The sequence below is a fragment of the Octopus bimaculoides genome, chromosome 6 (assembly GCF_046866305.1).
Source record: "Octopus bimaculoides isolate indiv1 chromosome 6, ASM4686630v1, whole genome shotgun sequence".
Classification (NCBI taxonomy): Eukaryota; Metazoa; Mollusca; class Cephalopoda; order Octopoda; family Octopodidae; genus Octopus; species Octopus bimaculoides.
This window is the reverse complement of record NC_142933.1, coordinates 57244698-57271969: the sequence shown is the minus strand read 5'-3', so window position 1 is coordinate 57271969 and position 27272 is coordinate 57244698. Positions and strand designations below refer to the sequence as shown.

The following is a 27272-nucleotide window of genomic DNA, read 5'->3' as shown; positions in this document are numbered from 1 at the left end:
AAACAATATATGCGTATAAATTACGATTAAACCGGATGAAATATGTCACAGGGAATAACATTTTTATGACCGCCCAGCAGTAACTCTATTCAGCTGAATAGACGTCAGTGATTGGTTGAAATTACAGAAATACGACAACTTTAACATGGAATAACTTGCGATGTACGTTTTTTTGTTAAGAAGACTAAGAGTAAAAGATGTTTTATATGACACATTCTACCAGTGTCCCAAGTTTCAAAGTGTTTCGTTAGTGTTTCGTTAAGAAAATACTGGTGCCCCCGTTTTGAAATAGATCCCATCTGTATAACGAGGAACATGATCTGCATAAAACTGTCAATCAGTGAAGGCATTCTCAAATAATGTATTGGAAATTCCACTTTTACAAGGACTGTCTAGTAAATCCCACTGTACTACACACTATGAATAAAATCGCGAAACTGCCTTCCACAAATTAAAGAAATTAAGAACTTTGAAACGAAACACCTGGAGATTCTTAAAATACAACACATTTATAACGAAGACGTTTTAGCTTGGGGTCACCACATATAACGAGGAGGGTGAATGAGGAATGTGTTGTGAGATATGTACAACTTGAGATGGAATAAACTGGTAAGTGACGTTTTATTCTTCGTTATAAAATACGATCTTTGCAATACATGAATTAACATAACATAACAGGTTATTACAAAGATGTGTGAAAGAACTTCGTGGTTAGGTTGGACTGTTGATGTTGTAGGCATAGTTGACGTGATGTTGGTGGTGTGTAGAGAAAACTGTTGGTCGTGTGATGTTCATACAGCAATGGTGTAGACAGGCATCTGGAGGAGATGATGAGAACGGAGACTGGCTGGTGTCGTTGCTGGAGACAAGATGCATGTGTGGTCAGTGGCGCGTGCCAAAGACCTAGAACAGTCGAGAACTGCTTTACTTATAGGGAATAGGAGGCTCCCAGAGCTGGTGATTAATTTGTCACGTAAGGAAAAATAAACTGTTGCACCAACGTGATTGGACGGCTGGAAGCCGACCAATACAAACAACAGAGTCGTTTAATCACGAAGTCATGTGACCTCTAGAAGGAAAAGGGCTTGAGGAGCCGTTTTATGGGTATTTAAGCCTAGATGAGTTAAAACGATAACATCTCACAACGAAAGTGTAAATCACTTCTGCTACAAATGTAAACCTAAGTCTGACACTACGACTAACAAAATTTAGATTAAAATATATACGCAGAACACCGTTTGAAATTACGTGAAAGCTAATCACCAATTCCAAAGAGAATTTAACCATAACAAAAAAAAATAATATTCACAATACTCAAACAATGAAAAATGCAGCGTTTATCCATACATTAAGCATTCGTAATCTTTACAGAGCCAGGTCGACAAATTTTGAAAAAAATTAATTACTGCTCAATCAAGCTACGCTGTAAGTTCTAAGGGAAACGCTACGCTCTAGAACATAGATTAAATTAATAGTTGGTATGGATGCCGAATTTCGTTATGCAATCATAATATATTATCTTTTATAAGTCCATACTGTGTTCACCTATGTTAACATTTTAAATTTATGTACTGAATCGTGCAAGCATGAAGTGGATTCGATCCACCATAGCCAAATTTAAATTAACGCTTCAACAGAACTTTTCTCTAGGTGGAACAATAATTTTTCTGTAACAGCAGTTTTACATTTGCCAGATTGCCTTAGCTAGGCCGAAATAATGCCTTCACCACTTGACCTTTCTCACTTCTATTTCACCAAAAGCTAGAATTAAGATAACAAGACCACCAACTAAATCTATTGTTCTCAACGATATGTCTATCCTTCTGGATAGTTATAAAAGCAACAACCCCAAGCAAAAATCAGTTAGTGACTTGGTGACAACTGAGTTAGTGGGCTTGTGACAACTCAATCAGTTAGTTAATGAATGACAAACTCGAGTCAGAGACAGCTACCATCAGTTAGGGAACAGAACGCTAGAATCATGATCCAAAGCAAGGCAACTACTAAAGACAATGGTCAAATGGAGAAATGAAATTTCCTGTCAGCAGCTATGAGACCCAACTTCCCACGCTCTCCCACTTCTCTGCACATTACTATATCTCTTTCTATGGTTTACTACTAAAATACGAACATACAGGCCGAAATTAACTTTTTTTACTTCGCACGCTCTAGGATTTTATTCACTTGCCCGTCGAGGCAAGGTATATTTGATGTAACGGTAAATGAATATTTTCTTCACAACTTCAATCACTGTTCTTTCATCTTTACATAATGGCTATCAACGAAGAACCAATCCTTACGCACTAATTACGACTCCGACATTCCATGCTACTGTGTATCGACTATATTTAATATACTTGGTAGTATATTATGGTTGCATAACGGAATACAGTGTCCATACCAGCAATTAATTCAATTTCACCTCACATTGCTTTACTCTTTGCTTCTTCTCGGGTGGCTAGTAGAAATATTCCTATATTGTCACAAACTACAAGTGCACGGGAGGACGTGCAGAGTGCAGCAACAGCAGGGGAATCTCTCTTCTGGTTACCACCGACAAGATCCTCTCGTATTCTCTCTGACATCTATTTCATGTTGTCGACTTGGTTCTTCCTAAGTGCCAATACAGATTTCGACCAGAAAGAAACACTTCCTATATAATATTTGTGGCCCGTCTACTCGTTGAAAAATGTCTTGCACAAAAGATAGATGTTACGCCTTCATCTATCTAACAAAAGCGTTTGACACCGTCGACCGTCCTATGCTGTGATGCCTGCCTCAGATATTTAGCTGTCCACCAACATTTCTCTCAATCGTCCAGAATAACAATCGGCAGTGAAGCCTCGGATCCTTTTGATGACCAGGTAAAGAAAAGATGAGTCCTTGTTCCTGTACTGTTTAACATTTACCGCTATGATAGCAGCATCTTTATCATTCGGCGCCTAAAAGCCACATCAAAACCCTTCTTTACCACAGTGTACGAAATTCAGTATGCTAACAATTCAGCTGAACCACCTCATACATCTGCCTCTCTTCAACGCATGACGAACTCAACAGACAGTGCCTATTCTTAGATCGGTCTTCAAGTGAATCATCGAAAAATTGAAGTTCTTCGGTCAGCCTCTTCGTACTCACCTCCTTCTCAGCCTGTCCTTGTTGATGGTGCTCTTCTACTGCAGGCGGACTCATTCTGCTATCTTGGAGGTACAATCTCTAACACTGGACTCCTTGACGAGGCGATACTCCATCGGATCGACTTTCGGGAGATACAGGGAACGTCGTAGTCATCATTATAGAAGCATAAGTGTCCATGTTGTGTCGGCGTCAGGGTTACCATCATCGATGGATAGTTGTCCATGTCTGGTCACCATTATAGTTGGATTGTGTCCACGTCCCGTCGGACATCATTATAGAAGGATAAGGTGATGGATATGTTCATTTTCACGTCAGGGTCAACACTTTAGATGGTTTGTGTCCACATCACGTCGGGGGTCACCACTTTAGTTGTTATCGGTTGTAGTGTCATCTAATGAGACTCCGCTCAGAAGGCTGTTATATTATTTGGTGGTAAAGAATGTATAAAACACAAGGTGGTGACTTTAAATACGTTTATTGTGGTCACACAAGCTGAATGGAAGTGGTTGATGTACATTTGCATATATATCTACAGGCATCTGCGTGGGTTGTATGTTAGCTGTTAACCCTGGTGAGAATCTCACGAACAGCGATGTGTAGGAACTAGTGCAGTGTGTTGGTGCTGTTTAGATGTTGGCAATGTTGGTGAGAGACATCAGTGGTGGCGACGAAGATGGGGGTCGCTGCAATGTGGTCAGTGGTTAGACCTTAGAAAGTCTGGAACCAACTGACGCCGAGCCTATTAATAATCATGCTCGTTTGGAACAGACTGTCTCACGAGGCTTATTTGAAGGCTGCGATTGGTTGGGTTGCATATTGGCGCGCGATGGAGTAAGAGACAAATTGCGCCAATACCAACCAATCGAGTGGTAGACACAACGGAGTCCAAAACAGCGCCCAAAGGTTAGCTGTTACCTGCTACGTTCGTAAGTATGTAATATAAGAGAGGAAGCTCACTAGAGTTCGCTACAGACCTTTTATCGGCACCACATAAGACAACTGGAAGCGTTCCATATCAGATCTCTCAGATCGTTCCATATCAGATCTCTCATACTAAAATCCTCCCGAGGGCCGGGATCTATAGCGTTGAGGCCTGCATCCTTTGTTATCTTCTCCGCTGGGTCGGCCATTTGATTCGAATGCCGAGTAAACGGCTCCTAAAGATGGTTCTCTTCAGCAAGATCGAAACTGGAGGTAGGCCTCATGAACGTTCAAAACATCGTTTTCATGATCATTTCAAGCGGTCTCTCATTTTATGCAGTGTCCTTCCCAATCGTTTGGAAGCCCTGGTAGTTAATCGGAAGGCATGGAGATCCGTGTGTGATGCTGGAGTACGAGCACTTTGAAACCTAACGCAAGAGACAGCTCAAAGAGAGAAGTTGTCATCAACATCCTGCGGCTGTTGTTCGGGGCCCTCAGTGCCACAGGATCTCCTATCTCATATCAGTCTTCTCAACCCAGTCCTGAAAACCAATGTACTGGAAGTAGAGAGCAATGAATGTCTTGGATCGATGCTGGCATCACTTTTGGTAGGCCGTCATAAGCAAGAAAGCATATAGAGATAGATAGATAAATAGAGAGAGAGAGAGAGAGAGAGAGAGAGAGAGAGAGAGAGAGAGAGAGAGAGAGAGAGATACATACATACACACATACATACATACATACATACATACATACATGCATACATACATACATACGAGGGTGGGTTGAAAAGTTCATAGGCTGATTATGAAGGAGTGACGCTAGAGTAGTGGAATCTAGTATGCATTAATTTAAACCATTCTTATTAATAACCGAGTTGCTTCTTTCTAGGGTGACTAACATCTAACTATTCAAAGAAGACTTCAAAAGTAATTAGTAGCGACTTCTCTTGATAATGGACAAAATTTGGATTCGTAATGTCATCAAGTACCTGCAGAAAGGGGTTTATCTCACAATGACATTCATACTGACATAGTTGCTACATTAAGAGATGACGCTCCAGCTTTATTAACATTGCAAAAGTGAGCAGCTGAATTTAGGAGGGGAAGAGAGTCTTGAAGATGACCCAAAGTCTGGATGTCCTGCAACTGCCATTGCCGATGAAAACATTGATTGTTTCACCACATGCTGATAGATGATAGGCGATTGACTTTAAATGAAATAGGCAATTGTTATGTTTCCCTCGGGTGACTCGCAGAGATAACATAACGAGTTATACAATTTAATTATTACATTTATTGTTCAATTACATACAAAGAACGCACTCACCCAATGTTCGTTATGAATAAACAAAAGTCATGTCCGCCATATATATATCAATGACATTTTACTCCGACAGTCACACAAGACAACAACAATGAAACAATGAACTCAGACGAACCACATGACACACGGAACGTCAGACGAATTACGTATCTAACAGTCCATATAACACCTCCCCACTGAAATTGATGCTACACAAGAAGTATCAACAGCAAAGTCTCTCTTGGGTTTTACGGGTTCTCTTGGGCCGTCTTGGGTTGTCTGGTCCATACTCTGGAACGGGTAACATGGTCTTGGGTCTGGTTTGTCTTTGTGTTAGTGGCACAGTTTCCGAGATCTCCATCGGGTGATCTGTTGCAAATTCAAATACAGTGTTTTCTGCATCACCAGGTTCATTGTCTTCCTCAGTTGTGTACCGCGGTCGCAGCTGTTTCCAGTGTCGTCTCCACATCGGGCCATGAGGTATGACCTTCACGTTAAAGCAGCGAGTACCCAATGACTTCTTAATGATTGCTGGTACCCATCGGGGATCTTTGTCTCGGCGAGGTCCATAGTATAGTGCATACACAGGATCTCCGGCCTTGTACTGCCTGGTAACTTTAGCGACATCAGCCGAGCTTGGAGTCACCTGAGACTTATGTGCTTCCTTAGACTGTTTGCCTTGAGCAATGTGTGTTGACGATGGCAGCAGAGAATCAATCCTTGTTCGTATCTGCCGGTTATTCAAAAGTTCACTTGGAGAGAATCCACAGGATGTTGGTGTTCTCCGGTACTGCATCAAGAATTCTTGAAGTGCTCGTGTCGGCGGAAGAGAAGACTTCTTCAGAGCTTGTTTGAAGGTTTGCACCAAACGTTCCGCTGCTCCGTTGGTAGCTGGGTGGTAAGGTGCCCCTGTCAGGTGTGTGATCCCGCGTTCTTTGCACCAGCTCTGGAACTCCTCAGACGTAAAAGTTGGTGCATTATCGGTGACCAGTGTGTGAGGAAATCCGAAGTGCGCAAAGTCTTCCTCAAGCAGATTCAAAGTGGCTTTGGAGGACGTGGAGGAAGTAGGATGAATGCATGGGTACTTGGAATAAGCATCTGTGATCACCAGCCAATCTCTACCCATAAAATTTATTGCATGGTCCAGATGTAAGCGGCTCCACGGCTTTTCTGGTAACATCCATGGGTGAACTGGAGGCTTAGATGGCTGCCTTTGATGTTCGTTACACGAATCACATCGTCGACTGGCTATCTCTATAGCAGCATCGATACCAGGCCAATATACAGCAGTTCTTGCTAGCTGTTTCATGCGTTCCATGCCAAAGTGTCCGAGATGCAGAAGATTGAGGATCTTTGGCTGCAAGCTATGTGGAATCACAACTCTAGATCCATGTATAAGGCATCCATGACAGATACTAAGTGAGTTTGATAACTTACGGAACTTGTTGATTTCGTCATTGATCTCCATGTTCTTTGGTGGCCAGCCTTCACAGACGTAGCGCATCACTGCAGATATCACTGGATCTTTCCCTGACTCTTGACGGAGGACGTTAGCATGCACAGGTTGGACTTGAATACTAAGAGCTTTGATGGCACACACCATGTCTATGTCTTCACCATTTTCCTTTCTGTCAAAGTCGTTGTCATCACCGAATGACAAGCAACTGAGGGCATCAGCATTGCCATGATCTGCTGATTTCCGATATTCAATGGTGTAGTCAAACTGGTTCAGCCACAGGGCCCATCGTGCTAGTCTGTTAGCAGCGAGAAGTGGCGTCCCTTTCCTCGGACTGAATAGTGATGTCAGTGGCTTGTGGTCAGTCACGAGTACGAATTTACGACTGTACAAATATTGGTAAAACTTCTGCAAGCCAAATATGATAGCTAGGGCTTCCTTTTGAATTTGACTGTAGTTACGCTGTGCAGAAGTAAGAGTCTTGGACATATTGGATATTGGGCGCTCGCTTCCATCAGGATAGCGGTGAAACAGGACTGCTCCAATACCAACGTTTGATGCGTCGCAAGCCAATCCCAAAGTTTTGTTTGGATCGAAGTGTATCGGAACTTGACTTGATGAAAGTACATTTTTCAAGTGATCAAAAACTGACTGTTCCTCATCTCCCCACTTCCAAATAGTTGACTTTTTCGTAAGGCAATAGAGTGGCTCTGCTATACTGGCTAAGTTTGGGATAAACTTTCCATAAAACTGAACTGAACCTAGGAAAGATTTCAAGCTTGATTCGTTCGTTGGAGATGGCATCTTTAAGACTGCTTCGACTTTGGATCCCTTAGTGATCCCTTCAGCCGACAAAATGTGTCCAAGGTATTCTACACTGGGTAGTGCAAACTGGCACTTTTCACGACGACATCTGAGTCCATTGTCGCTTAGACGTGTGAGCAGACACTTTAGGTTGTTTAAGTGACTGTTTGCATCTTTTCCACTGATGAGCATGTCATCCTGGAAGACGGCCACTCCAGGTAGATCATGGGTCAGGTTTTCCATGATCTCCTGAAAGTAACCAGGTGCTGACTTGATTCCGAAAGGGAGTCGTTGTTGCAGGAGTACTCCACGGTGAGTGCTGAGTGCGAGTCTGCGTTGACTTTCTGGAGCCAGTTTGATCTGATTATAGGCATCAGCAAGGTCTATCTTTGTATATCCGAATCCACCTCCGAGTTTCTGCATCAGTTCAGCAGGGAGTGGCATTGGATGACGGTGATCAGCAAGTTGGTCATTAATTCCCACAGAGTAGTCACCACAAATCCGTAGTTTGGGCTTCAAGTTGCTTGAAGCGTGTGCTTTACGAATCGGTACCACTGGCGTTCCGTATTCATTGAATTGAACAGGCTTCCAGATTCCCTTGGCGATGCCTTCTTCGTAACCTTTGGCCAGGTCATCACGAAGAGCAAATGGGACCGGACGTGCCTTGTGAAAGACTGGTGTTGCGTCCGATTTGAACTTCACTTCCAGTTCAAAGTTCTTGAGACATCCCAATTCTTGCTTGAAAAGATCTGGAAATTCATCACACATGTTGTGACAATCTTGCTGCAGGGAAACATAGGGCTCGCTTGAGGTCTTTGGATACATCCCTTCTGCACCTTCCCTCTTAGCTTGGCTGTCTATGCTTTTCAAACCTAGAGCAGTGTCTACGGAAATTCCCAGAGTCTGGATAGCATTCCGACCCAGCAAATTAAGATCAGAGATCTTGGTGACTATGTAAGGTATAAGATCCTGCTTACCAGTTGTTGGATCCTTGGTTTGGCCCATGAAAGTTCCTAGAACAGGCAGGTCGTGCTTGCTGGCAGATTCATAGCGATGCTTGACATCTTGCAGCTTTGGTCTTCCAAGTTGTTTCCAGACTGACAAGGAAACAAAATTGCCTGTAGTAGCAGTGTCCAATTCCATTGTGAACAGTCTGTTCTGGATTGTTACTGGCACAATTAAACTATGAGTGTCTCGGGAAACTTCACCTAGGATCGCCTTGACTAGCTCAGCTTTTGTGATTCTTTTCACGGGAGTTTGTGAATGACCATTGCGTTGCTGATGTTGTTTTTTCCTACACACCGCTTGCAAATGACCCTTTTTGTCACAAAAATGACATTTGGTTTCCCTGAAAGGACAGTCTGTTGCTTTGTGGGCCTTTCCACATCGGTAGCATTTCTCCTGGTTTGTGGAATAAGACTGCTGATGTTTCTTTTGAGGACTCTTATTCTTGTTCTGTTGGACCTTGTAAACTTGCTTGGTTTTGGAACCGTATACAGTTTCTTTTGCAACTTTTGCTGCGTCTTCAGTCTCAATGGCAACCTGGACAGCACGGGCAAAATCTAGTTCTGAGTCTTTTATCTTAAAAAGCGCCTTCAGAACCGCTTCATTGTTAACCGAGCATATGAATCTCTGTCTCAGAGCTTCATCCTGTGGGTTGGTGATCGCTGGAAAATCACAGGTAGCTGCATCCTGGCGTATACGTGCTGCCAGCTCCTGGAGAGTTTCGCCTGGCTTCCGCTGCATATCACTCCAAAACTTGAAACGCTCTCTCACAATGAAAAGTTTAGGGTCGAACTGTTCCTTCATGAAGTCAACGATTTCGTCCATTATCAAGTTGTTGATATCTTTAGGCGGATTTTGTTGGGTAGCCAGATTAGCAAGTTGTTTGTAAACAGTAGCAGTCTGATTGGTCAGGAACACTTGTGCCATGCGTTTTTCAGGTACAGCATTAGCAGCCACAAACGTACGGAATCTTGACCAGTAATCAGGCCATAGTTCTGTCGCTGAATCAAATGCAGCAAATGGTGGAATCGACACTGTTGTTGAAGCAGCTGAAAAATAGCCACTAGAATTGCCTTCAACTTGTCGAGCACCAAACAGTTTTAACAGAGCGTCCATATCTCTCTGATGTTGTTGCATTTGCTTGTCCATTTGTTCCCTAAACAATTTAATAAGTTCTACTGTCTGTTTTTCAGCCATTGTTATTACGATGAATAATTTTACGGTAAAGTAAGCATGTATCCTACCGGCGACGCCAATAAACTCTGTTATGTTTCCCTCGGGTGACTCGCAGAGATAACACAACGAGTTATACAATTTAATTATTACATTTATTGTTCAATGACATACAAAGAACGCACTCACCCAATGTTCGTTATGAATAAACAAAAGTCATGTCCGCCATATATATATCAATGACATTTTACTACGACAGTCCCACAAGACAACAACAATGAAACAATGAACTCAGACGAACCACATGACACACGGAACGTCAGACGAATTACATATCTAACAGTCCATATAACAGCAATGCTATTAGTATATTTCGGGAGAGATTTGAGAATATTCTGTGCAATAGACTTGGCATGATGAAAGTTTCACCTCGGTGTATGCCACGTCTTTTGACACCGAATCAAGAGCGCATCACGCTGATCACATCACAGGAAAATCTGACATTGTTTGAGGCAGATCCAGTTGGCTTCCTTGAAAGTTTCCTAAGCCAGGATGACTGTTGGGCTCATCACTTTGAGCCAGAAACAAAGAGGCAATCCATGCAAGGAAACACCCCTCCTCACTTGCACCAAAGAAGTCCAAGATCGTTTCATCTGCAGGGAAGATAATAGCCTCAGTTTTTGTGGATACAAAGCGTATTATGTTTATTGACTATCTTCAGAAGGGCCACATCGTCAGTGGAGAGTACTATGCCAACTTGCTGAGGCAGTTACGAAAGGCTATCAAGACCAAACGCCCAGAAAAACTGACGAAAGTGGTCTTGTTTCATGAAGACAATCCTCCAGTACGCAAGTCCTTGGTTTCAATCGCTGCTGTGCGTGACTATGGCTTTGAACTGGTTCATCGCCCCCTTTCCCTATTCTCCTGATTTAGCTCCATCTGAATTGGCTGGGAATCAGTATCGCTCTGATGATGAGGTCATGTTTGCTGTTGATGACGTTACATTTGAAGTGTTCTATGAACAGTCAGATGCCAGTTTACCAGGAAAGAAACAATGCAGTTATTAATAATACGAGTTGAAATTAATGCATGCAAGATTTCACAGCTCTAACATCTCTCCTTCATAGTCAGCCTATGAGCTTTTCAGCCAACCCTCGTACATATATTTTAAATATTTGAGTAATAACAAAACCAATAATTGTTATTTTGAATGCATTTAACACATAAGTTTCAAGTGGTTACATAACATGCTGTTACATATATACCTATTCTCTTCGGGCATTATAATCAAAATATGAGGTCTTGCACTCTCTTTCCTATCAGCTAGCCCACACAATTTAAACGTGAATCCAAAATGGCGTTCCAGTTGCCCATCAGCACAAGAGCAGAATATTTTTATGGAAACCTCCCAACTCTTGAAGAAACTGGCCTCCTTTTTCTGGTCGGCTAATAAACATCAAGTAGTTTGAAGGTACCTCACTTTTCAACTGTTTACATTCAAGACTACCAAATTACCTCTGAGTCCCAGAAGACAAACGATATCCTGAAATCCAGCCCCTTCCAATACAATACTGCGACCTCGCCTTTCAATCCCAGTCGACTTAGAAATAAGTAGATCTCACGGAAAACGGGCATAAAGATATGTGGATCGGAAACTTTGTCTGTCTGACGGCTGTCACATCAGTATATAAGTGATCTGGGATCATTGAGTAGGTGTCCCTGCTTCAGAATTGACATCAGGCCACGTGCATTTAAACTGCTATTTTGAGTAAGGCCATGTTCAACAGAAATGGGGTGATGAGAACGGCTCACCGAGTTCCTATCGAAATACAGGTGTTTTTTATAGTCTTCGTTTTATATTCTCTCTAAAGTTTCCTACCCTATTGGGGTCCTTATGTTTTAAAATATGTTGCCAAAATTGAGCGATTTTTTATGTGATGGAATGTTATTCATTAATGTAATGTAGTTATTATGTGTGATAGTTTAGTTTTTTTTTATTGCTTGTATTATAGCTGTGTGGTTAATAATTTCGTTTTCTGTTTATGCTCGGAAATGTGTTGTGACTCTTGTTGGGTGTGCAAGTAAAATAGTGCTTGTGCCTGTGAGGTGGTGTATATGTAATAGTTGCAGTGGTGTTGCTAATGCGGATGATAGTGTAGCTGCTATTAATGTGCTATTGTATCATTGCGTAATGCATCCCCCTATTTGTTTACATCTTCCAACTTTTACTTTGGTTGGCATATTTTTGTTTTTCTTCTCTTTTTTCCATTTGTTGCTGTTTGTCATTAAGGTTCTTCATCGTCATCTACACTAATGCTTCTCAAACTATCTGATGTAGCGTACTGGCAGTTTTTTTTCCCAATGTGTCAGGGACCGGTAATATTTCTTAGTAATATCAATTTATACCGGGAACAATATATATAATGAATATAATAAAAGCTGACAATTCTTTTTAATCTTATATTTATTTTGTAAACAAATAATACAATGTTTTATAAGCATTTTATAATGTTTCATTCTTTTCTGGAAACACGCCGCGTACCGGCAGCTGATGGCTCACGGACCACCACTTTCAGTAGCACTGATCTATACCATACGACATGTCTGCATACCTTGAGTCGAGGAGGGACATATCTTGGGGAAGTTTATGGTATTGTTCCGTTGTTGATATAGTTGTTGTTTGGGTGTTTTCTGTTCCTGCTCTTACCATTCTTGTCCGTGATGTGATGGCTTTTGATGGTGGTGTATTCTCAAACACTGAGATAGAGAAATACCAGTTCGTATTAGAGTTACACAAGGAGATAGAATGTTCATACGCAGGAAGTTGTTTCCAAGTAGCAGAGCTGGATTCACAATATGTGTGTTGAGCGTCGAATGCTGTGACCGTGTACCTGATACGGAATATTCTAGCCGGTTAGTTCTGACTGTTGTTCGTGAGTGGAAACAATCCACTCAAACAGGGTCGAGATAAAACCGAGTGTGTTGATATTGGTGTGTCCCTGATGGTGGGGTTGCTGGCGCACGACATTGTGGTAGTCAGTACATTTGTGGTGAAGAAGTCGGCGCTGGAACTGGCTGTAGCTGTGTTCTGTATGTGTGGTCAGCGACCAGACCTGTGAGAGATCTGGAATCGAAGACGATTGCCGTTGTTGGATCGGGCTTATTTATAGGCGAAAAAGGGCTCACCGGAAACCCAGTAAAACTCTCTATCACGTGACTTATCCTAAGGCCACGATTGGACGTAATGCCCCCTTAGCAAGCAGAACATGGGGACAATTGCCGCGCAAAATAAGAACCAATCAGGATGATGGACAGAAGCGACCAAGGCAGCCGAAGGCTAGATGTTAGCAGCTTCGTTATCATTTATAATTGAATGCCCGAGAGAGAGATGTTTCACTACAAGTTAATCACTTTGCAAGTGATTAACCTTGCAAAGTTAATCACTTTGCATACCTTGGAACACACGTTCCCCACCAAATACAATTCTGAGCAATATGTGGAATGAAGAGTCGGATCACCTTATTCAGCTTTCAACAAACTGACAAAATGTGTATTCGAAAACAAAGATCATACTTTTAAGACGAACATTATGGTCTACCAAGCTGTTATTATGTTCATGTTCCTATATGGTTGTGAAACTTTGATATTTTATCGTTGCAACATCAAAAAACTGAAACTTCGCTGTCTTGAACATCAAGTGGTTTGACTATATCTAATAATAACTCCATAAGGGAAAGAGCAAATAGCCAGAGCATCGTCTTCGATGGGCCGGCCATGTCATCAGGATGAATGACGAAGGACTTCCTCGTCAAATCCTCTTCAGCGAATTGGCAACCAGGAAAAGACAAAGAGGAGCCCTCTTCGACGTTACAAAGATAAGTTAAAATCAACTTTGAAGCAGACTAATTTCGACTCCCTGGATTTTAAGACAACCGTAATCAACCATCCTGACTATCGACGAAACATAAGCAATAACGTAATATTGTTTGAAAGAGAAAGAATAAAGAAGAGGACAGGCAACGGGAATGGAAGGCCAGACAGCATTCACATGGGACCAATGCAATCGTGAGTTCTACGTGAGGATTGGACTCGTCTGCAACATTCACCACAGGCATTAATTGTCCAAATATCCGTACAGGAGGAGAAATCAATCTCAGATTCGAGGGACGAGCCAACGACGACAACGATTTTGTAATATCAAGAATGGTATCCGGTCCTTCAAGTGCTACACATGCCTCTACGCACCAGATATTTAATTCTAGTGGCATGTTTGTTATTTTGACTTTAACAGCACACCGACCAATGTATGTGGGAAGGAGAAGTAGTACTCCATGCTTGCACTGGGGCATTGAATGTTTGTGAGACAATTCTTCTGTGAGGAATCTCATTTGTGCAGAACCATTTTCTCACTAGGATATTTAACACATTAAACACCCGTCTATTCTTAACAGAAACACATCAGTAAACAATAGCTCTAGTTGTTCTTTTTTTCCATCAATTCTGAAGAGACAACAAATCTTGTTTTTCTGACTGATCTTTTCTACACCGATCAGGTTTCTGTATTTATCCTCCAAGGAAACTTGCTCCTGTTATCCCTGTAAATGAGTTGTTGTTGATGAGGGATACTTTTGTTGTTACTGATGTTTTTGTTGTTGGTGATGTTTCCCCGAAGCCAAAGCGATGTTTGTGACAGTGAATAAAGTGGTAAAACTGGCAATTGCAATGGTGGTGATGTCTAATTTCAATGTAAGAATTATTAACTAAACGCCAAGATATAGTGAGGTAAATATGTAGATATTTAAATTTTTTGTTGCAGTTCTAATCTTCCTGGTGTCTAAAGATGGATATCGAGGTGTACGAGTCTTCGTTCAAATATATTTCTGGAGAATTGAAGAAACATATTTGCCTTCTCTTGCCTTATTCATTTTGCCTCGCTAAATTTGTCTTTTATATGTTCAAAGAGAACAGAGATAATTTTCTGAAATAGTGTTCAGATTATGGTGTAGTATTTTTAATGCATTTAGAGAAGGTCATTTGTTTAGCTGATGTACTTTTTGTAAGGTAGTGGACGTTTGTAAAAATATTTTCTTTTTTCAGAGTCAAAAATGCCGTAAATCTTACTCTTTGTAACCCCCACCCCATATTTGAATAATACACATAATGATAACAGAGAGAGAGAGAGAGAGAGAGAGAGAGGAGGGATTACACTGAAGATATTATCCTAAGCATTCCGTTAACCTTAAAACGATATTATTTACATCATTTACATTTGATGGATATTTGTCCTCATCTTTGTTGTTAACACAGCGTTTCGGCTGATATAATTTCCAGCCTTCATCAGGTGTCTTGGGGAAATTTCGAACCAGTCTGTCTACCCTATGTGACAGGCCTCTCCGAAAAGATACAAAAGATATGCGGCCTATATGACATCAGGACAGTATTCAATAGTAATACAACACTTCGCAAATACCTCCTTCGAGTAAAACTACCACTAGAAGAGAATATGACGAAAGACTGCGTGTACTCCATCCCATGCAGCTGTGGTAGGTTATACAAAGGCGTAACATGTCACCCCCTCAAAATAGGGGTAGAGTAACATCGCAAAGCTGTGACATAAGGAGATATTGATAAATCGGGTATAGCTGATCATGTATGGAAAAACGGAGACCACCTCCCCCTGTGGGATGAAGTTAAAATAATAGACAGATTAATTTTCCAGACACTGGAAAACTAAAAGAAGCAGCACATATGCTAGGACAAAATAACCTCCTAAGCAGACCGAGTGCAGATATGAGTAGCATATGGGAACTGGTATTAAGGAAGGATAGGAATATTAGACTTATAAACCCTAAAATTCGCTCCATAATTTCCCACGGGCATATGTCGTAGTGGTTAAGAGTGCGAGCTACTAACCCCAAGATTCCGAGTTCGATTCCAGACAGTGACCTGAATAATAATAATAATAATAACATCGAAAAATGAGAAACCAGGTTCGAAATTTTCCCCAAGACACCTGATGAAGGCTGGAGAGTATATCAGTACGTTACGTTTGTGTGCTTAATCTTTTACTAGAGTTAATAGATTCTCGATTTCCTTTGGTTCGCCGATCGTACGTTTATTAGTTGCAGTTATTTGTTTGCGATTTTTAGATTTAGTCTGTGTAGTATGAGAAACTAAATTATTTATTTTCTGAACAACAAACAAGTTGATGACAAATATCCGTCAAATGTAAATAATGTACATAATTCCTCATCCCTCAAATATAGAACTGTATCATCAATTGATGTTTCGTTAGGGAATAGCAGACATCATTAATTTTAAATGGATACGGCCATCATCAATAAACACCCAAGTGTCTTCTCCATCAAATGCGCTTAAGCGTAAGCGGCCCTTATCGAAGGGAGAAATTAAATCGCAAATAGAAGATTTAGACAGCGATGAAGATTTTTTCTGACTTTCCTTCATCATCAGATGAGATGGATAACGTCGATGATGCAGATAGCACAAAAGAAAGTGATGCTCCAACTAGTCATGCATGGGAAAATTGCTCCGATTTTTCTCCATTTGTACATTCGTTTGACAACAACAATGTGGAAATCTAAGATGAATTTACGCTCAAATGATTTTATTGCCCTTTTGTCTTTATATTTGTAATCTAAGAGAGTTAAAACATCATTTTTATTGTTTTGCACTTATCTAACGTGAAAGAATGAAAGCTAAAGTCGACCTCGGCTGAAATTGAACTAAAAAAAGCGTAAACGTGGACGAAATGCCACCAAGCATTTCGGCTGGTGTGGTAACAATTCCGCCAGCTCACTACCTTCAGTTTTTAAATAAGCGAAGTAGTTATGTCAATGGATCATTCGAGTAAACCATAGAGTTTACGTGCTAGTAAGTTAGAAGGTATAGTGAAAGGACAAAGCCAACGCTTCGCATTGAAGCAGTTCAACAGTAAGAAAATAGACGGCTGGTTTTTACTTTAGCGAAGTACGAGTCTCAATTCGAACCTTTGTAGTTAAGGGGGGATAAGAAAAAAATGAATACTGGAGAAGAAACCTAGAAGTACAAGCGGAGGGAAAGATACCTCAATGAAATAGTGCTTCCCTAAGGTATTGCGGAAACTTAGTTTATGTTTATAAAGTATCGTTAGTACGTTACGTTTACTTGCTTAATTTTTTTACTAGACCATGGTTGTATATATCTACATAAGTAGAATACTGTTGGGACAACGGAAATAGTATGAGTCAGGGCAGAGCTGGTAATTGGTGGCTGGGTTCGCTCGCAGCTTTGAAACCTCTATATGGAATTTTTTTTCACCAGGAATATGGTTCATGACTTTCATGGTCATCATCATCATCATCATCATCATCATCATCATCATCATCACCATCATCATCATCATCATCATCAGCAGCAGCAACAACAACAACAACAATAGCAGCAACAACAGATGTTAGACTGTCACCAGTGGAAGAGAAGCGCTGTGAACGTCTTGACAGCTTTTATGACATTGAAGACTTATGTGAATTAACAGCTGCTGGAAATCGTAGATACTTGACATTCACATAATTAATCGATTGCATACCATGGTGGCATATATTTCATACTTGTGTAAACTAGATGTGTATCACTTACATTTATCACTTGCTGGCTATTGTATAAAAAGCACGTTAAACATATTTGTTCAATATAATAAATATTGTTTTCTGTTACTTCCAACCGATATTCTTAACATTTTTTTATAAATAGGATAACACGCGACCTACTAGGAGTAAAATAAAATATTTTATTTTTTGCTTTATTATATAATTCATGCATCTTTAAAACAAACTGAGTGATTTAGTGCTGAGAATATAACTGAAATCTCGTAATTTATCGCCTACACTCTGTTACATACCCAGGTTAATTGCATTAACGTCAGTCACTGAGTTGCATTTAAACCGAATGTCTGCAACAAACGTTTCATAAATATACACTGTTCACCTGGTGTGTACCGAAATGTACAGCTCCTGTACTTCAAATTTTACCTTACCTTGTATTTTCTAGAAAATCTCTAGAAGGTATGGGCATTTGTAAGTATCATATTCGATTACGCTTGTTTATCATACCAACGTGTGTGTGTGCGATCGTGTGCGTGCGTGCGTGCGTGTGTGTGTGTGTGTGTGCGTGTGTACGTGTGTGTGTGCGTGTGTGCCTGCGTGATACGATTAAGTATGATATAAATACAGTATTAAACAATAAATTAGTAATATTTATAAGTCATTTGTGAGCAAAAAGCTCATTATTTCTCAAAAGTACACAAGTAAGAACTAAATCACACGTAATCTGTTGATATTGAAGTATTTATCAGATGTTCAGACAATAGGATTTCGTAATTTACATATCTATATTGATATTTTTTAGCTATGTGTTTCTTACTTAAGATTGTCAATTTACATTAGCCTTATGTTTAGCGATATGGATTGTATTGATTGACGTATCACCTATACAATCCACTACATCATTCGATGAACGAGTTCGCGCCAACTTGGCACTGTGTATTACACAAGACGCTGGAAAAACTGCAAACGCGATAATGGATTATTATGTGAGTTATCACTAAATTCTTTACTCCTTCATTTTTAGTTTCTTATTATATAATGAATATCTCTATGATATCAGTGTCAGCGACACTAATTAAGTTCTGATATCGACGAATATTTTCAGAAACGGAATTGTGTAAAATAAAGTACCTCACTTCTTAATCAATATTTCTATGCCATAATGTATAAAATCATCATTTGAAAATCACAAAATCTGTTAGTAATTGTTTCTTATGTTTTTGCACAGTGTAAAAACAATGTATTGTTGCCCACTATAAACTGCCGTCACTTTACTAAATCGATGTCCAATAAATGGAACGCAATATTTCCGAAATTGTACTTTTACATAGATATGACGGTTAAAACTTTCACATTCCAGGTTAGTACATATAAAAGATTTTTGTCTATAATAAAATATTACTTTTATTTTTACATAGAGTTGATGTATTATATGAAATGATCATATATTGTGAAATATATATGACAAATCTTAATTGCAGTCTGTTGTGTCATCAATGTATAAAGCACTCAGTATATATTCTGTACTGCTCAAGAATTATAAGCAAAGAGAATATGAAGTTCTGTGTGCTCGTGCTATGTGTTTTGAAAAACCCTGTCCTTATCCAGAGGCGTGTTCTAAAGAAACTCCACCATCAGATGGTATACATTATTGCTACTTAAGAAAGGCCAGTGATTGCATGACTGAGCTGGTTAATCAACTGTCGGAAGAGGTAAGTATTGTTATTGTAAACAATGAACATTCAGACATATGACTAATACTCAACTTTTTTAGGGCTGTCAACGACTACATTGTGTGTTCTTCCTTTTTAGATAGTAGATTTAAGTTTGCAGGTTAATTGGTAACTAGACTGCCAAGTGATCGCAACGAATTAGATAATTATTTTGTTCTCATAATTTCACATTTATTCTGTGCTTTCCATAGATATAATGTAAATATTTTAAGATCATATATGGATATGTATATACGCACACATACATATACGTATATATATATATATATATATATATATATATATATATATATATATATATATATATATATATATATATATATATATATATATACATACGTGTATGTATGTATGTGTGCGTATATACATATCCATATATGATCTTAAAACATTGCTTTAATAAATGGAGTCGCATGAAACGATCGTACTGCATTAACTTTGAATATCCTTGTTGCTTATTTTGATTTTAATCACCTTATTTTGAAATGGTATGGATAATACCATACTTAATTCTGGTGCCTAAACTTAAGTACCATATTCACCTTGAATCTAAATATATATATATATAGATAAAAAAAAGTGTAGGTGGCATATGAGTGGGTATATATTTATAAAAAAGAAGTTTGAAAACGCCAATATATAAAAAATGAATTTTAATTTAAAATTTTGTCAGAGATATTTTTAACATGTTTCGGTTCTTGTAAAAACGAACCTTGAACCGAAACATGTTAAAAATATCTCTGACAAAATTTTAAATTAAAATTCATTTTTTATATATTGGCGTTTTCAAACTTCTTTTATATATATATATGCATGTATGCGATGGATTCTCCCATCGTTAGACGACGTATGAGGGTTCAACAATTTCTTACCAAGCAACCACACAGATAATTTGTTAACAGTGATCAAATGTTTGTGTAGACATAAGCTCACTCCTTCCATCAGATCGGCATTACCGGCACAAGTGCAACGGCTGCCACATGTCAGATGTCGAAATGGTCGCAGAGCAACGTGAAATAAAGTGCTTTGCTCAAGAACACAACGCAACGCCCGGTCTGGGAATCGAATCCATGATCTCGTAATCGTGAGGGCAACACCCTAATCACTAAGCCATGCATCTTCACACACACTCACCTATACACGCACATATCTTGTGTCTTGGGAGGGTCAATACACCAACAAGAATAAACACACGCACTGGTTCAATAACACTTCGTAACTTTTAGTCACTCGGCTAAATATCTAGCCGACAAACTAATCGATCGTTTCTTTAATGTGCCAATCGGCTGTTTAACAGAATAGATGCACCCACGCGTGTGCTTGCGTGTGTGTATCTGTGTGTGTGTGTGGGGGGGAGTATGTGAGTGCAGGCATAGTTATATAGGCATATATATAGCGTAGGGTTAGAATGACAGTAGTATGCATGGAAATCCATATTTATTAAATACCTATAATTACGAACAATTCCAGTACACTACCATACACATCAATTTGCGCGCGTACGTGCACGCATGGCGGTATAGATATATATGGTAGGATTAAAATGACATTGGGATACAAGGGAATCCATACAAATAAATACATGTAGTTATGAACAATTCCAATACACAACCATCCATACACATCCACCAGCGCGCAGACGTGCAAGCACGCCCACATGCACGCGTAAACACACACACACAGACACATCCACGTACATGCACGTACAAATATAAATATCTACAGAGAATAAAGTACAGTAGTTAAGGGAAAACTAGAGATAAGGAAAGAAACAACGAGAGAAGCGGGTATAACTAAACAGGAATTAGTACTATGAAGGCATCCGTTGACAAAACCCAGTGAAATGAGAGATAAAAATAATCAACAAGTGTCACTCCAACCCGACTGTCTAATGTTGGTGCGGTATGAAACCATATCGGTCACTGCTCTCTACACAAATCGTGTACAGTTGGTTCGATTTTCTACATCATGCTTAGTTTATTTAGCTGTTTTTCATGTTTCTCATAAGTATTGGCTTCTTAATCATATTGCTTTAGTCATGCACTCCTCTCTTTCAGTTTGATTTCTTTGATCCCAGTATCTCGCTTCCTTTATTTTTCTATTGGAATATTCATACATCCCATGTCCGTTTTTGTTTCGCCATTGTATTCTCTTACATTTTCAGAGTGATCTTTCTACCCCCAAAACACTTTATAGACAGACACATTACCCTTTACAGATGGAATGATATTGGACGAAATTGGTCCATCGATAATATTCTCTCCTACTCAAGTATCAGGAAGTTCTCTGCTAAGCAGCATCTTCTCATAGTGGTTCCTTTCTCCACGCTCGTTGTAATAACTCTTTTACATTATGAAAATGATAGACAAGTGTGTGAAAATTTAGTATGTGATTCTGTTATCGCCTAGTACACTTTCGGATCTCGCCGTTTGCACAAAGAACTTTTATCTATATCACTGGGTACATATATAAAGTTAGGGTGTTATTTATTTAGATGCTTGTGAGTATAACGTTGTTAAAACAAATCAACTCCACAGTTACAATATTTTTTCATATTTTTCAGATGACCTCCAAAGATGATCCAATGGAGACACTAATTGTAGATGAGACACTCTTGATCCCGAGATTTACTTCAGAAATTCATCGCCAGTTGTATATCATGGCCACAGTGCAAAGACTTGTAGAGGATTTAAACACTGCTGAATACGCACTGGAGTATTTACTTTCATAACCTGAAAGTAATTTAACACACACACAACACAAGACACGCGCGCGCGCACATCATTTAATATACACAGTATTTAAAAGACCTACTGATAGTTTCGTGCTTTAGAGTTACAATAAATTGGCGGATTTATATAACATGGCACGTATCTCCAAGCAATCTTTCAGGTCAAGTGCATATCGTTAGATGCTTTTAAAAATCAGGACGCTGGTCTATGAGAAAACATGAAAAATGGAGGGCACCAAACGCTCCGCATTGTAGCTATCACATAAACTTTGGCTTCTTTTCTGATATATTCTACACTAGCTAGATTAATTATGGTTTCTAGAGACAAAGAAAACGAAGTGCTTGGTGTTCCTACTTTTCTTTCTTCTTGTTCCACTTTTTCATCAACCTTTTTCGCGTGATTTTTATTCCTCGCTTTTTTCCCCTCTTATCTCATAGACCAACTTCCTGGTTTTTAGATACATCAGATATGCACTGAGTATGAAAGATTGCTTGGAGATTCGTGGTATGTTATATAAATCTGCCAAATTATTGTATCTCTAAACCATGAAACTATTAGTAACTCTTTTCTAAATACTGCGTTTATTAAATTATACTTATCTCTTTCTGGATGGAGTACTTTTTGTTGATTCTACCCATATATATATGTATATGTGTGTTTTTATATATATGTATGTGAGTAAAATATATGTATATATGTATGTATATATGTATGTATGTATGTATGTATGTATGTATGTATGTATGTATGTATCTATCTATCTGTCTGTCTGTCTATATATGTGTGTGTGTGTGTGTGTGTGTGTGTGTGTGTGTGTGTGTAAAATACAAAAATAGGACGAACGCAAAACATCCAGACAGTTAGGTGATACAAAAAAGGGACAACAAAACATCCAGACAGACGATACAAAGAAAACAAGGACGGATAATTCGGAGTTTTCTATCCTCAGTCGAGTTCCAGATTATCTTTGCAATTTCGGCTGGTTATACTCGAGATTGCTCCAATCTGGCCAGCCCCAAGGAAAAACTAAGCTAAGAGCATTAGATTCCTTAGAAGAAAGCAGTGAATGTATACGGAAACAAGGCCGAAAATAAAACGGAGGAGAAATGTTACACAAATACAAATGCAATTAACAGGACATAACAACAGGTCTCTCTCTCTCTCTCTCTCTCTCTCTCTCTCTCTCTCTCTCTCTCTATATATATATATATATATATATATATATATATATATATATATATATTCATTCATGCATACATAATACGTAGATACATACATATATATTGCACGCACACACACGTGTGTGTGTGTATGAATTCGAGTAGTATATCCTTGGTCAGGAGGGTCAGAAAGTCACCATTGGTTTCGCGTCTACTTTTGTCCAGGACAAATAGACAAATCATCAGATATGCTGGCTGGAAACACGTAACTTCTTTTCTGAAAGAGGTAAATATACAGTCTAGGTCAGTTTGGTGGTGGCAAAATGGAAACGAAAAAAACCACCCCTTTCTGAGAGGGAAAGGAGAGTTGCCTTCCATTGTATGATTCCAGCTGTGGCTGAAGTGGGTCAGCTGTACCTGTGTCCCGTCTTTTCCGTTCTGTTGTTGGAAAACGGGTAAGATCACGTTTCCAAAATGAATTTTCTCTCAAAATTTCACTTTTTGAATTCAAGAAGGCGCCTGGATCCTGCGAACTTTTTAGGATCATTGCCAACTCGGCTAATGAAATTTGCACTCTCTGCTTCCGTTTGATATGACCGAGGTGGCTCAAGCAACTTCCAATTAGTTTTATATGGCAATCCTTCCTCTTTAATCATAATATACAACTGGCTAACGTAACTCTTTTAGAGTCCTCTCTCGGACTTATAGTTATTTAGCATGGCTTTAAAAGGGTCCTTCGTTGCTTCAACGTGTGTGTTCTTTCGTTGATGTTACTATCGCTGCTGTTACCGTTGGGGAGCTTGTGAACATTCACTAATATATTTTGTACAGTAGGCACATGGTTGAACGAGATCCTTAAGTTATGTCTATTAAATAACCTCCTGTAACTATGGAGCTGTGTGAAATGCTTATCTACTAATCTAAGAAAGACCCTTTCCACACAAGTTTTGACGTTAAGAGAGAAGATGTGGGGCAAACCAGGGGACTTTACGGCGGTGTTTTCTTTTGTTGAGGCTAGGTTCCAGCGTATAGGTAATGCAGTCCGGAAAAACGCTGGCTGCTAGAGTTTCGTTGTAATAGGGGCCGCTGCATTAAAAACGTATTTATTTGAAGATAGTTTCGAAATCTTCTTACTGACATCCTTCACAATGTTTTGAAACAGTATAGACAGATGGCAGGAGGCTGTGTTCATATACGACAATGTTTCATTAAATTTGCTGTAGGGCCTGAATAAACTGGTGCCCAAATCGAGCGTTACATCTAAAGAATTAACTATGGTAAGGTTAGACTCAATGGTAACCTAAAGACTGAGGGATGTACGTGTGTGAACCAAGTCCCTTTTAAGTCTGTACAGGGTGTGGCCTTCGTGCGTTTACAGATGGTTAGAGTGTCATCTCTCTATAGACCTAAGTGGACAAACTTAATTAAGGTGTCAAGTATATATAATTCTACGAGGTCGCAGATATCCGCGCCATCGAATGCTCTAATCGCCACATCGAAGGAGCCTTCTGGGTCAGTTTGGTTGGCCCATACCAAACCTTTGTCGAACTGCTGGGTTTTTCTGGCGTGTATTAGTCCCTCTATATCCCGCTCACTAACAACAATAAACACCATAGCAAATTTCTAGTAACCCTTTCGATATAGATAGATAAAAGTCCACTATACCAAACTGGATGAACCTTGCTCTACTTAAACCTGGTTTGCCTTAAACCATGAAATTACTTCATTGGTATTATACCGTAAGGAGGGACCTGTTTCTTTCTTTATGGCGTCGTTCATCTTCCTCAAAACATGCTGAATCACCAGCCCGATTTCCCATTTAACCGAGATAATCAAGCATCACGTAGCGTTGGAGACAAAGTTCGTCTTATGATGCTTGATCATAATTGAATACATTCCTCTTAGCTAAGGTTTCCACTCTGTCAGCTATTCCTAGAGCCCTAGCTAACTCTTTGGGCTCGTTGTTTATGCTTTCGTATGTATGAAGGAAAGCTTACCTATAGTTTTGTATGACGCTATTCCTTCATCATAAATGTGAGTATCTATTCTATATAGTTTTGTTTTGTTTTCGTTTTATCAGAAAAAAGTAAAGCCTTATTTAAATGTCTAAGTAGGCGAGTATTTGAAGTAAGCTTCCGTTGAATAAGGTTAGAGAACTTACAGAATTTCAGTTTGGGGGTGATGCTTCAATGGTCTTTCGTTCTTTGATTCTGGATGGAAGCCTTCTACATTTGGTGTTGTAAGTATTGGATAACGAGGGTAGGCTTTCAATCTTGTGCACCTTGTTAGCTTGATGATCTTTCCGAGGAGCATCCTAATGTAGTTTGTTTGATGGTGTGGGTGCATTTTTGGTAACCCAAATCTTATAATTCCATGTCCGCAAAGAGAATATAGTGGCCTATTGTCATATACTCTGCGACCAAGAAAAGAAGTAGGTCAGGCTAAATAACCATTGGTCTTCTGTTAGGATCCTGGAGAGGATCCTAAAAGAGTTACATTACCAAGCTATATATAACAATTAAAAAAGAAGGGAACGTCATATAATTTTAACCAGAAGCTGTTTGAACAATGGCAACTATATCACAACGGAAGCAGACAATGCAAGTTTTCTTAGCCGAGATGGCAGTGATCCCAAAAAAATTCGCAAAAGAATTCAAAATGTAAAATTTTTAACCACTACTCTCATGACAAAAAATTCATTTTGGAAAAGTGGTCTTCCCTGTTTGCCGATCAGAGAACGGAAAAAAGCGTACGCAGGTACAGCTGATCCACTTCGGCCACAGCTGGAATCGTACAACGGGAGGCAATTCTTTTTTCTCTATCAGGTTCTTTTTTCATTTCGGTTTTTTTCCACCACTAAACTGACCAAGACTGTATATTTACCTCCATCAGCAAACAAGCTATGTGCTTCCGATCAGCATGTCTGATGAGCCGCCTATATTGCCCATGGCAATAGTAAACGCGAAACCCATGCTAACTTTATGACCAGTTATGTCATAACCAAGGATATACTACTCGCATACATAATAGTATAACTACTCAAAATTTCTATTTAGAGTGTGCTTCTTTCTGAATTATGGACAACTGTTTGTGTGTGTGTGCCTCTGTGTGTATGTGCATGTGTGCGTACGTGTGTATGTGCGTGTATTTCACACACAGATATATATATAGAGAGAGGGGGAGAATGAGAGATTTATACGGAAATAACTATCTTTTAGACAATCTCTTGTATAAATGTGGTCCATCCTTATTTGCATATTCAAATAAATCTCTCTGTTATACATATTTACATCCATCCATCCATCCATCCATCCATCCATACATACATACATACATACATACACACACACATACATACACATACCTATATATATATCAGGTTGAGTAAAATGTAAGCAACGTTTTGAAACATGAAATTCATCGCAATATATTCCAACAATGCAGAAATTTTATTCATCAAAGTAAGTACCATTACAATCAACACATTTTTGCCAACGAGTTACGAGTTTGTTTATTCCAGTAACATGAAAATCTGGAGTTCTGGAGCTGATGAACTCTTTGAACGCACTTTCAGCATCGGTTTGATTTTTGAACTTCTCTCGCAGGAAACCATCAAGGTGCTTGAAAAATTGGTAGTCGGTAAGAGAAAGGTCTGGGGAGTAAGCTGGGTGGGGAAGAACTTCGTAGCCAAGTTCCCTCAACTTCTAGAGCGTCATTAGTGAAACGTATGGTCGAGTATTGTCATGAAGAATGATTAGTCCTTTTTTGTTGGCCAGTCTGAGATGGAGGTGTAGCAGTTTTTCGTTCATTTTGTCAATTTCATGGCAATATGTTTCTGCAATAATGGTTTTTCCGGGTTTTAAGAAGTTATAGTGGATGAGTTCAGCAGTACACCAGTCACCATAACCTTCTTTTTGAAGAGCTCGAGTATAGGGAAAGTTTTCGGTGCTTCATTTTGGTCCAACCATTTCGAAGAACGTTCTTTATTATTATACAGAATCCACTTTTCATCGCAAGTTACAATACGGTCGAGAAATGGATCGGTCTGGTTACGGAGAAGCGACGAGCAAATTTCTTATCTACGCATTTTCTGATTTTCATTCAAATCGCGTGGTACCCATTTGCCGAGCTTTTTTGATTTTTCGATCGTATGCAAATGGCGCAGACAGTTTTCTGGCTAACTTGAAGTTTCTTTTGCCAGTTCTCGAGTGGTTTAACGTGGATCTTTCTCAATGACAGGCTTTAAT

At 39.4% G+C, this 27272-nt stretch overlaps 1 protein-coding gene across 2 annotated transcripts; it reads left to right on the top strand.

The window, feature by feature from the left end:
• The first annotated feature begins 17699 nt into the window (after positions 1-17699).
• On the top strand, positions 17700-22471 carry LOC106873702 (uncharacterized). Of its 2 annotated transcripts, none has more exons than XM_052968440.2 (5): positions 17700-17871; positions 18253-18386; positions 18629-18760; positions 18882-19112; positions 21697-22471. In XM_052968440.2, exons 1-5 carry the CDS (start codon positions 17862-17864, stop codon positions 21862-21864), a joined length of 675 nt encoding a protein of 224 aa, XP_052824400.1. In that variant the 5' UTR covers positions 17700-17861; the 3' UTR covers positions 21865-22471. The 2 variants fall into 2 exon arrangements, with proteins under 2 accessions (XP_052824400.1, XP_014776662.2); XM_014921176.3 differs by having other exon boundaries at positions 18241-18386.
• The last annotated feature ends 4801 nt before the right edge of the window (positions 22472-27272 follow it).

Coding starts and splice junctions, on each gene's coding strand:
- LOC106873702 (XM_014921176.3), top strand. Junction 18,387..18,628: donor ACGCGATAATGGATTATTAT/GTGAGTTATCAC, acceptor GTTTTTGCACAG/TGTAAAAACAATGTATTGTT. Junction 18,761..18,881: donor TTAAAACTTTCACATTCCAG/GTTAGTACATAT, acceptor TCTTAATTGCAG/TCTGTTGTGTCATCAATGTA.